Here is a 12,028-nt window from a genome sequence, read left to right on the forward strand (position 1 = left end):
CTTGTTGTTTCAGGTAATTAAAACTTCTGTGGTATATTTGAATATATTACGAACGATGACTCCCACTACGTGAGTTACTAGTATGTTAAGTTGAAACGAATATCGTAAATATATTTTGTATAGAACAAATGTGATATTATAAAAAAATAATAGAGATATATTTAATAAGAAAAAAACTGCAAATATGTATATAGATATATCTTTAGCTATACACACTTGTTTTTCACACCCTTGATATACCCACCGCGGTCCCTGGGATCATCCAATTGTTTTACCGTAACTTCCGTTACCGTAACTTTCATAAAAATGAATATATTTCAATTAATTTTTTTTTCAATCGATAGAGAATTGATTAAAGAACTAGCCCATAATATGTAAAAGTTGTAGAATTAAGGAACTTCGAAATATGCAAGTTCAAAGAAAAAAAAAATTTAGAAACGCGAAAAAATCTCGATTTAGAAAGTTACGCTGGGGTGACCAGCCCGGAAATTTGCCCAAAGACCCCAGTGTATGCAGCTAGGGTTAAATATATATTAATATAATATTTTTTAAAGACACGTACGATACCGTCGCATTAAAAAAAAAATATTCTTAATATTAAAAAGATAAATACTTCTTGCAAGAGAAAAGTGATTATAAAAACAGTATCCCTTTGAGACTACGGCGTATATATTCGTCTAGAAGAAAATATTCCTTCTCTACTAACAAATATTTATAAAAAACAACAAAACATAATAAAACGTAATAATTAAAATTTACAAACCTATCTGAATTATATATAAAAGTTTCATATTTGAATACAATGATTAATGTTTTCGTGACTGCATGTCACAGTCAATTCGTTTACGAGAGCCCTCGTGCAGTGTACTCCGTGAGTATCGATCGATTGAAGAGACACACAAATATCCTATCATTACCTATTACTAAGTTACTCGTTAGCGCAGGCGCCACTTCTTGACAACTGCACGCGTGTTCAAGTCGATTCAGTAGCTTCCGCGCGTTTCGCAAGTAATCATGGATGTCAGTCAACCTGTCACGACATATCGGGATGCGAGCGATTACAGTATCCAGTTGAATCGTTGGTTTTTAATACCGGTAGGCGCTTGGCCAAATTCAGCCTCGACAACAATAATAGAAAAGGTGGTTGCAACAATATTAATAATCATCTGCTACGCTCTGATAGCCTACACGGTCATACCTTGCATCCTGAATATTCTGCTCGAAGAGACCGATGTGCAGAAAAAGTTACTAGCTGTTGGTCCGTTAAATCACTGGTGCATAAGCGGCATAAATTATTTCTCCTTACTGTTTCGCAGTCGCGATATACATCGTTGCGTGGAACATATAAGGACTGATTGGCGAACGATGACGGAGATCGCGGATCGACAAGTGATGCTGAAGTATGCCAAAGTCGGCCGTTTCGTCGCCGGGCTATGCGCAATTTTCATGCATGGCGGCGTATTCTCGCATACCGTATTGCAAGGTGCCACCCCGAAGTTCGAATGTATCGGAAACGTGAGCGTGAAGGTGCGTGTGTTATTGTGTCCCTCATACAGCAAATTCGTAGATACCACGCAGAGTCCAGCGGGCGAGATCGCATTAGCGCTGCAAATTATTTCAAGTATCGTCGTCAATTCCATTACGGTCGGCGCCTGCAGTCTCGCGGCGGTGTTTGCGATGCACGCGTGCGGCCAGTTGAATGTACTAATGAGATGGCTGAACAAGTTGAACGATCGAAAGCAGCAAGAGACGGTACAGCAACAAATGGCGATCATTGTGGAGCACCATCTGAGAGTATTAAGGTAATTCCAACGTAAATGTAAGAAACATAGGCTGCGTTCCATTTCACGCATAATGTGCATGATGCGTGAAACGAACGCAGCCTTAGTTGATATTTCTGCTTGAATAATGTATAAAAAATAAATCTCTTATAATTTTTCTTTTTGATTTTTATGTTATTCAAACATTTATCTTATCTTGCCTTCTTGTTTCTTCTCTCAATAATACAATTTTGTACCAAAAAATAATGTTTATGTGTTTTTATGTGTAAAAATATAATTGTAACTTACAGCTTCGTGGCACGGATGGAAGCACTTTTGAATCAGATTTGTTTTGTGGAATTGCTAGGCTGTACATTTAACTTATGTATGGCGGGATATTACGTCATTACGGTACGCTAAAAAATTAAAAAGGTGAATATGTAATTAAGATATATCGCATTGTGCGTCTTTTTATTTTTAAATAACTTGCAATATAAAAGACGCACATGCAAAAAATATTCAATCGCGGTAAAAACATTGCTGTAATATAACTAATAGCGACAAAAATCGATATCTTTGCTGTTGTAATTTCCGAATCACATAACTTATTGCTACTGCACGTTTTAGTTAAAATTAAGTTTATTTGTAATTTCGCTTTATTATTTATGAAATATATAATAAATAAAATAGTAATGATCTCATTCTCGCTATTTATTAAGACTCGTATTCAAAACGCGCTTACAACGATGTTAGCGTGCTAACATGTTATAATTTACGTTACGCATACTATAGAATTTTAGAGATAAAAGCGTACTTTTATCGATAAAAGCGCGTTCTGAATACAGGCTTAAATGTTAAACAAGGATACGAGTTAATAATGATTGAATTGTAAGCACATGAATCGAACTGTGATCGTGATATGACGTGATCAGCAAGTAATGCTATCATATCGTTATAATAGTATAATTGCATACGCTCTTTGATTTTAGTGACAGTGTAGAGTGTAGACGATAAACATATTCTATGTTTATCGTCTACACTCTGCCGTTATGAACATACGATGACACTGCGTTTTTATATTATTTGATAAATTTTTAATAATATTTATATTTTTATATTATATTATTATTTATATTTTATATTATATTAACATTAATATGTTATTAATAATTATATATCTTAAATTGTCATAACACATTATCCAAAAATTTTCAGAAATGGAGTATATTAGAAACAAAAATGTCAATGGATATTTTAATAACTTGTATTATATATCTATCCATGACTTTCAATATCTTCATATTCTGTTATATTGGTGAAACAGTCACAGAACAGGTAAAACATAAATTTATACAAAATTAAAATTTTATAGTACATTCGAAAGTATTCATAAATTAAATAAACCAAATATATTATATATTCAATTACCACAATTTTTCATATCATAAAATAAATTATTTAATAGTGTAAACAAGTAGGCGAAACAGCTTACATGACTAATTGGTATCATTTGCCACATAAAACGGCTCGTGATCTGATCTTAATTATCTCCCGATCAAGTAATGTGATCAAATTAACTGCAGGGAAACTAATTCATCTTTCTATCGAAACCTTTGGTAATGTGAGTGCACGAAGATGTACGTTATGTTTTTACAGTCAAATATATGTTCAAAATGTTTTAGGTGATGAGAACCTCCATGATATATCTAAACATGCTTCGGACCGTGACAGCTTCTTAGACAATAATAGGTACACTTTGTACAAAGTTATCATTTTGTACAAAACATTAACAAATTTTCTAGTTACCACCGCAACTTTACTTATATTTGAATAACTGTACAAATTACTAATAAAATATAAGACATCTTCTGTCTAGATCATTTCTAAATCCTGAAAATATAATAATAAATACAAGTCGCTAACAATTAAACTATAGAGCTGTAATAAATACAGAAATTCAAATAACATATAAATAAAGATATTCGGACCGAGTTTAAGATATTTTTTGGCTATTCAATATATCGATATTAAAAAAATCAATGTAGAAAATGACAAAACAAACCTTTTGACCTTTAATATAGTTATCTAATAATAAAGTTTACTAACTTATCTCTGAATTATATATGTACATCTTATATTTGAACAACAGTAAATTAATGTTTTCGCGACTACATGTCAGTCAGTTCGATTACGAAACATCCCGTGCAGCGTATTCCACGAGTATCGATCGATTGACGAGACGTACAAATATCCTATTACTAAGTTGCTCGCTGGCGCAGGCGCCACTTTCTATCAATTGCACGTGCGTTGGTGCGTTTAAGTCGATTCAGTAGCATCCGCGCGTTCACTGAGCAATCATGAATGTCAGTGAACCTGTTATGTCACACCATGACGCGAGTGATTACAGTACTCAGTTGAATCGTTGGTTTCTAAAACCGGTGGGCGCCTGGCCAAGTTCAGCTTCGACACCAGTCAGAGAAAAGGTGATTTCAACAATACTGATAATCGTCTGTTACTCGCTGATAGCCTACACGGTCATACCTTGCATCCTGAACATCCTATTCGAAGAGACCGATGTGCAGAAAAAATTGAAAGCTGTTGGTCCGTTAAGTCACTGGTGCATGAGCGGCATGAATTATTTCTCCTTACTGTTTCGCAGTCGCGATATACATCGTTGCGTGGAACATATAAGGACTGATTGGCGAACGATGACGGAGATCGCGGATCGACAAGTGATGTTGAAGTATGCCAAAGTCGGCCGTTTCGTCGCCGGGCTATGCGCAATTTTCATGCATGGCGGCGTATTCTCGCATACCGTATTGCAAGGTGCCACCCCAAAGTTCGAATATATCGGAAACGTGAGCGTGAAGGTGCGTGTGTTATTGTGTCCCTCATACAGCAAATTCGTAGATACCACGCAGAGTCCAGCGGGCGAGATCGCATTAGCGCTGCAAATTATTTCAAGTATCGTCGTCAATTCCATTACGGTCGGCGCCTGCAGTCTCGCGGCGGTGTTTGCGATGCACGCGTGCGGCCAGTTGAATATACTAATGAGATGGCTGAACAAGTTGAACGATCGAAAGCAGCAAGAGACGGTACAGCAACAAATGGCGATCATTGTGGAGCACCATCTGAGAGTATTAAGGTAATTCCAACGTAAATGTAAGAAACATAGGCTGCGTTCCATTTCACGCATAATGTGCATGATGCGTGAAACGAACGCAGCCTTAGTTGATATTTCTGCTTGAATGATGTGTAAAAAATAAATCTCTTATAATTTTTCTTTTTGATTTTTATGTTATTCAAACATTTATCTTATCTTGCCTTCTTGTTTCTTCTCTCAATAATATATTATAATATTATATAATTCCAACAAAAAAAAGTTTATATACGTAAATATGATTGTAATTTACGTTACTTACAGTTTCGTGACACAAATGGAAGCACTTTTAAATCAAATATGTTTTGTAGAATTGCTAGGATGTACGTTTAACTTATGTATGATCGGATATTATGTCATTACGGTACGCTAAAGTAAAAAAATGAATATGTAATTAAGACATATCGACATTGTATCACTTTTCATACTTAAATAAATTGCAAAATGAAAGACGCACATGAAATAAATAATTATTGCACAGACAAAATTGCCACAATACAATCAAGCGACAGCAAGCATGATGTAATTTAAGATTCATATAACCGTTATATCTTTGGTGTAAAGAAGCATCGAATTTCAGAAAATAAATGTTAATAATTGTAATTTGAGTTTGGACCAATGACAATAAGTCTAATCAAGTTATAAGAAAATCCTATTTTCAATCAAAGCGAATTTTAATGCGTAAAATATTTCAGTGAGAATTTATGTACAAATCCATTCTGCGTACTCTCTTTGCGAGCTGACATTTTTCGGTCTTAAAACGCAATCATGAACAGAATTAGAAAGTAATATCATATATTGAATTGACTTGATTGTTCTTGTAAGATAAGATTATCATCAGTATTAGAATTGTTACATTCGTGTTGTTCATTAAATATTAAACAAGAATAAATGATACAAGTATTGTGAATGTGAATTTGTGGCTGTGATGTGAACAACGAGTAACATCGCCACACAGTAATTTTTTCTGCGTGCGTTGTCCGATTTTGAACCATGTCTTCTACTGTCGTTATTGGATATACTGTGGCATTGCATCCTTATATTATTTTTCAACATTTAATAATACTTTTAATAATAATTGTATATATAAATTTCATAAATTATCATAAAACATTACGATATACTTTCAGGGATGGAACACAGTAGAGACGGCAATGACAATAGCTTGTATGATGATCGTATACATATCCATGACCTTCAATATTTTTATATTTTGTTATATTGGCGAAACGGTAACAGAACAGGTAAAAAATACAAATTATGAAATAAAAATTTTGTGGTATAACATATATATACTTATATATACTTATATGTATTATCTTGTCCAAGTTTTATTAAGAGTACTAAATATGTGCATTTATCACGACTTTTCTCTTGAAATAAATAATTTAATAGTGTAAACAAGTAGGAGAAATAGCTTACATGATTAATTGGTATCGTTTGCCATATAAAACGGCTCGAGGTCTAATCTTAATTATCTCGCGATCGAGTAGTGTGATCAAATTAACTGCAGGGAAACTATTTCATCTTTCCATCGCAACTTTTGGTGATGTAAGTACACAAAATGTATATTATATATATTAACATAGGTGCCGACTTGCGAAAAATATTAGAGAGACACCGAGAAATAATGGAGAGGAACACAATAATATTCACTTTTTTGCGGTGCTGGAAGATATATATCGCTGAAATAATTAAAATTTATCAAATTAATGGAGATTTTAACAATTTCAGCGATTTATTTCCGTCAAGAGTATCGCAAAAAAGTGGATAATATTGTGTAATTAACATCCACTTCTTCAGAGGATTATAATGTACAAGATATTTTGCAGGTATTTGGTTATAGGAAAAGAGCCCTCTTGTCCTTTCTCAGGTTTCTCTCTGGTATATGCAAGGACTAGGGGTTCCTTCCAGTGGCATGTTTGGATTTCCATCTGGGTGCTCCCCGGGTATCACGTCTAACAAATGTTAAACAAGGATGACATGGTACCCGAGGAGTACTTTAATAGTCATTAGAACAACAAGCGACTTAGTGCATCACAATAATCATCTCATCCTTGTTTAACATTGGCGAAGAACAAGACTGTAATGATGTAATGAACCTTGTCATACCATGTCATTACATCATCTCTTGTTGGAAGGCACTCTAAGGGTTGTATTCATGGTCGTGATTCAACTTGAGATTCAATTAAAGCTAGGTTTGAATCAGTCTTTTATTTGAAAACCGCTTTTCAAATCACGACTTTAATAAATCTGACTGATTCAATCTTTAGTTCAAACCTAGCTCGCTTGAAATGAGGATCAATCGTGGATCGATCTACGACTATGAATACGGACTTAGGATAGCAGACGGCGTACCAATGTCACTTTTAATTCGCCGCATCAACGTTATGTATAGCGTATGCCATGTGGCCGGGCCTTTCTTACAGTTTTGATCATAGAAATTATTTACAATTGTTAAAAAACCTTTTGCTAAAAAACTAAAAGATAAAAATTATTGAGGGAGTATTGCACTCTCTAAAATTATTGGGGGAGCAAAAAGTGTCGCCCACTCTCCCCCCTGCCCCCCTCCCGTAGTCGGCGCCTATGTATATTATGTTTTACAGCCAAATATATGTTCAAAATGTTTTAGATGATAAGATCCTCCATGATTTATCTAAACATGCTTCGGACTATGACAGCTTCTTAGACAACAATAGTTACACCATTTTGTATAAAGCGTTAGCAAATTTTCTAGTTATCACTATAACTTTATATGTTATGTTTAAATAACGGTATAAATTATTAATAAAATACAGAACATCTAGAATATATAGTATATTTTTATATCCCGAAAAAATAATTTAAATAAATAAAAATTATTAAGAATTAAATTGAAGCAAACTGTAAGGATCTAATGAAATAAATTCAAACAATAAATAAATAAAGGCTATATTAGTCGAGCTTGTTTTTGATGCCAAATATATCAATACTCAGTAAGAAATGATAAAACGAACATTTTGATGTTTTATATAATCATCGTCTGTGTCACAATAAGTATAAAATTATAAAAATATCCATATAAATTTACTATGATTCTTATGACTATAAAAATATATATATTATAGTTTACTTGCACATTAATCTATTATGGTAAACTAAAAATATGAATATATGTTATCAGCACTTTGTAATGTCTTTATTTAGAAAATGTTACTACTAATTACGATTTTCCAGAATTGGAGTGATTTTGCGCGAATGACATCGTATATTATATTATATACGTATCTATGGCGTACCTCAATATTTTTATATTTCGTTACATTTAATTCCTCAAATTAATAATTACACAAATTTATTTAATTTATTTAATTACACAAATTGATAATAACTATTTAAAATCATCTGAATTATTATGCTTAAGAATATACATAAATTCCTTATTTAATTTCTGTGTGGAGCATAAGGCCTCTAATGAAGTTCCAGTAACAATAAAGTTTTTTGGGAATTAGATTAGTAGCCTAATGTTCAACTCCCAATCTAAAGGAAAATCTACAATTTAATGCCAGATTCAAATGGCGCTGATGATCAAAAGTCTCTTAATCACCAAGTGGAGTCATTTTAGGCTTCTTAAATGTGAAAAATCGCATATGTAGGTAAAGGTAGGGTCAAACTCGGATTTACAGATCGCGATTCGACACCTCATACTTAATAATACTATTATTTAATTATTTTATGTTTAAAAAATCGTTTAATGATTTGAGCTTTGTGACTTTGTTTCTTAATTGTTTTTCATATTTTTGAAAATATAAAAAACGCTTATATAAAAATGTCAGGAATATCCACATTAATTAATTTGTTAGTGTAAAAATGTTCGCAAAAAGGCATATATGACTAATTGGAACGAATTATCATATTAAAATGTTCTGGGTCTATCATTCTGATAATAACTCGATTGAATAACATTATCGAGAAAATATCACTGGAGATAGTGAGGATTATTGCAATTGTTAATCATAACTTTTGCTGATGTAATTAAAACGTAAACCATATTTATATAATAAATAGAAAATTATTCTTAATTTTAATATTAAAAAAAATAAATATTTCTTACAGGAGAGATAAGATTATAAAAAAGAGTGTCTTTTTGAGATTACACAGATATTTTTCTAAAAGAAAATAACTTCTCTTCTGTTTAATATTCCCAAAAAATAACGATTGAAACACAACAATAAAGTTTACATAATATTTGTATAATAAAGTTTACATATCAAAGTTTCATATTTAAAAAACAATAAATTTATGTCCTCGCGATTGTATGTTATAACAAATTCATTTTATGAGATACCATTTATGAGACACCACGTGCAGCGTACTCCGTGAGTATCGATCGACTGACGAGACGCACAAATATCCTATTATTAACTATTACTGGTTGCTCGCTGGCGCAGGCGCTACTTTCTATCAATTGCACGTGCGTTTAAGTCGATTCAGTAGCATTCGTGCGTTCCGTGAGCAATCATGAATGTCAATGACCCTATCATGTCACAACGGGACGCGAGTGATTACAGTATTCAATTGAATCGTTGGCTTCTAAAACTGGTGGGCGCTTGGCCAAGTTCAGCCTCGACAACAGTTAGAGAAAAGGTGATTTCAACAATACTGATAATCGTCTGCTACTCGTTGATAGCCTACACTGTTATACCTTGTATTCTGAACATCCTGTTCGAAGAGACCGATGTGCAAAAAAAATTAAGAGCTGTTGGTCCATTAAGTCACTGGTGCATGGGTGGCATGAATTACTTCTCACTGCTGTTTCGCAGACGCGATATATATCGTTGTGTAGAGCACGTAAGGACCGACTGGCGGATGATGACAAAGATAGGAGATCGTCAAGTGATGCTCAAATATGCTAAATTTGGTCGTTTTGTCGCTGGATTGTGCGCAATTTTCATGCACAGCGGTGTATTCTCGCACGGCGTGCTGCGGGGCATCATGCCGACATTTGTATATATCGGAAACGTGAGCGTGTCAGTGCAGGTATTACCATGTCCCACGTACAGCAAGTTCGTAGATATTACAAAGAGCCCGGCAGGCGAAATCGCATTAACTGTGCAACTCCTTTCGAGCATCGTTGTCAATTCCGTCACGGCCGGCGCCTGCAGTCTCGCAGCGGTGTTTGCGATGCATGCGTGTGGCCAATTGAATGTACTGATGAGCTGGCTAGACCAGTTGGACGATGGAAAGCAACAAGATGTGGTACACCATCGATTGGCAATCATTGTGGAACACCATCTGAGGGTATTAAGGTATAAATTTAAACCGATATAAATTTAATATTAATATTTCTGTTTTATGTATAAAAAATAAAATCTTTTATATTTTAATGTTTCTAATCTCTTTAAGCCAATCCAAAATTTTATCTCTCTTATCTGACTTTCTTTTTCCTTCTCTCAATAATATATTATAATATAATTCCAACAAAAAAAAGTTTACATACGTAAATATGATTGTAATTTACGTTACTTACAGTTTCGTGACACAAATGGAAGCACTTTTAAATCAAATATGTTTTGTAGAATTGCTAGGATGTACGTTTAACTTATGTATGATCGGATATTATGTCATTACGGTACGCTAAAGTAAAAAAATGAATATGTAATTAAGACATATCGACATTGTATCACTTTTCATACTTAAATAAATTGCAAAATGAAAGACGCACATGAAATAAATAATTATTGCACAGACAAAATTGCCACAATACAATCAAGCGACAGCAAGCATGATGTAATTTAAGATTCATATAACCGTTATATCTTTGGTGTAAAGAAGCATCGAATTTCAGAAAATAAGTGTTAATAATTGTAATTTGAGTTTGGACCAATGACAATAAGTCTAATCAAGTTATAAGAAAATCCTATTTTCAATCAAAGCGAATTTTAATGCGTAAAATATTTCAGTGAGAATTTATGTACAAATCCATTCTGCGTACTCTCTTTGCGAGCTGACATTTTTCGGTCTTAAAACGCAATCATGAACAGAATTAGAAAGTAATATCATATATTGAATTGACTTGATTGTTCTTGTAAGATAAGATTATCATCAGTATTAGAATTGTTACATTCGTGTTGTTCATTAAATATTAAACAAGAATAAATGATACAAGTATTGTGAATGTGAATTTGTGGCTGTGATGTGAACAACGAGTAACATCGCCACACAGTAATTTTTTCTGCGTGCGTTGTCCGATTTTGAACCATGTCTTCTACTGTCGTTATTGGATATACTGTGGCATTGCATCCTTATATTATTTTTCAACATTTAATAATACTTTTAATAATAATTGTATATATAAATTTCATAAATTATCATAAAACATTACGATATACTTTCAGGGATGGAACACAGTAGAGACGGCAATGACAATAGCTTGTATGATGATCGTATACATATCCATGACCTTCAATATTTTTATATTTTGTTATATTGGCGAAACGGTAACAGAACAGGTAAAAAATACAAATTATGAAATAAAAATTTTGTGGTATAACATATATATACTTATATATACTTATATGTATTATCTTGTCCAAGTTTTATTAAGAGTACTAAATATGTGCATTTATCACGACTTTTCTCTTGAAATAAATAATTTAATAGTGTAAACAAGTAGGAGAAATAGCTTACATGATTAATTGGTATCGTTTGCCATATAAAACGGCTCGAGGTCTAATCTTAATTATCTCGCGATCGAGTAGTGTGATCAAATTAACTGCAGGGAAACTATTTCATCTTTCCATCGCAACTTTTGGTGATGTAAGTACACAAAATGTATATTATATATATTAACATAGGTGCCGACTTGCGAAAAATATTAGAGAGACACCGAGAAATAATGGAGAGGAACACAATAATATTCACTTTTTTGCGGTGCTGGAAGATATATATCGCTGAAATAATTAAAATTTATCAAATTAATGGAGATTTTAATTTCAGCGATTTATTTCCGTCAAGAGTATCGCAAAAAAGTGGATAATATTGTGTAATTAACATCCACTTCTTCAGAGGATTATAATGTACAAGATATTTTGCAGGTATTTGGTTATAGGAAAAGAGCCCTCTTGTC

General features: G+C 33.1%; 4 protein-coding genes across 4 annotated transcripts in view; all 4 read left to right on the forward strand.

Moving 5' to 3' along the window:
- The window catches only part of LOC108749628 (odorant receptor 82a-like), a 1,971-nt gene extending 1,898 nt beyond the window's left edge, over window positions 1-73 (forward strand). The window contains exon 5 of the mRNA XM_018488443.1: window positions 14-73. Coding sequence (XP_018343945.1) covers window positions 14-73 — 60 coding nt within the window. The remainder of the gene's footprint in view (window positions 1-13) is intronic.
- An 889-nt stretch (window positions 74-962) lies between these two features.
- Window positions 963-3,534, forward strand: LOC108749724 (odorant receptor 4-like). The gene is made up of 5 exons (XM_018488645.1): window positions 963-1,802; window positions 2,072-2,171; window positions 2,976-3,095; window positions 3,226-3,381; window positions 3,443-3,534. Exons 1-5 carry the CDS (start codon window positions 1,015-1,017, stop codon window positions 3,497-3,499), a joined length of 1,221 nt encoding a protein of 406 aa, XP_018344147.1. The 5' UTR covers window positions 963-1,014; the 3' UTR covers window positions 3,500-3,534.
- Window positions 3,535-4,083: 549 nt separating this feature from the next.
- LOC108749725 (odorant receptor 4-like) lies at window positions 4,084-7,631 on the forward strand. Its single transcript, XM_018488647.1, has 5 exons — window positions 4,084-4,905; window positions 5,185-5,284; window positions 6,051-6,164; window positions 6,316-6,471; window positions 7,553-7,631. The coding sequence occupies exons 1-5, from the start codon at window positions 4,118-4,120 to the stop codon at window positions 7,607-7,609; spliced, it is 1,215 nt and encodes a 404-aa protein (XP_018344149.1). The 5' UTR covers window positions 4,084-4,117; the 3' UTR covers window positions 7,610-7,631.
- Window positions 7,632-9,320: 1,689 nt separating this feature from the next.
- Window positions 9,321-12,028, forward strand: part of LOC108749718 (odorant receptor 4-like) — a 3,317-nt gene continuing 609 nt past the window's right edge. Inside the window, exons 1-4 of the mRNA XM_018488640.1 lie at window positions 9,321-10,208; window positions 10,432-10,531; window positions 11,298-11,411; window positions 11,563-11,718. Of these exons, the coding sequence (XP_018344142.1) occupies window positions 9,421-10,208; window positions 10,432-10,531; window positions 11,298-11,411; window positions 11,563-11,718 (1,158 nt within the window). The 5' untranslated portion in view covers window positions 9,321-9,420. The remainder of the gene's footprint in view (window positions 10,209-10,431; window positions 10,532-11,297; window positions 11,412-11,562; window positions 11,719-12,028) is intronic.

Source organism: Trachymyrmex septentrionalis, unplaced genomic scaffold, assembly GCF_001594115.1.
Source record: "Trachymyrmex septentrionalis isolate Tsep2-gDNA-1 unplaced genomic scaffold, Tsep1.0 scaffold31, whole genome shotgun sequence".
In the NCBI taxonomy this organism is placed as follows: Eukaryota; Metazoa; Arthropoda; class Insecta; order Hymenoptera; family Formicidae; genus Trachymyrmex; species Trachymyrmex septentrionalis.

Excerpts from the sequence above, each read along its gene's own strand:
- LOC108749724 (XM_018488645.1), top strand. The coding sequence starts at position 1,015 with ATGGATGTCAGTCAACCTGTCACGACATATCGGGATGCGAGCGATTAC. Across the intron at positions 3,096-3,225 it reads GTGAAACAGTCACAGAACAG|TGTAAACAAGTAGGCGAAAC; the intron begins GTAAAACATAAA and ends ATTATTTAATAG. Across the intron at positions 3,382-3,442 it reads CTATCGAAACCTTTGGTAAT|GTGATGAGAACCTCCATGAT; the intron begins GTGAGTGCACGA and ends AAAATGTTTTAG.
- LOC108749725 (XM_018488647.1), top strand. The coding sequence starts at position 4,118 with ATGAATGTCAGTGAACCTGTTATGTCACACCATGACGCGAGTGATTAC. Across the intron at positions 4,906-5,184 it reads CACCATCTGAGAGTATTAAG|TTTCGTGACACAAATGGAAG; the intron begins GTAATTCCAACG and ends CGTTACTTACAG. Across the intron at positions 6,472-7,552 it reads CCATCGCAACTTTTGGTGAT|ATGATAAGATCCTCCATGAT; the intron begins GTAAGTACACAA and ends AAAATGTTTTAG.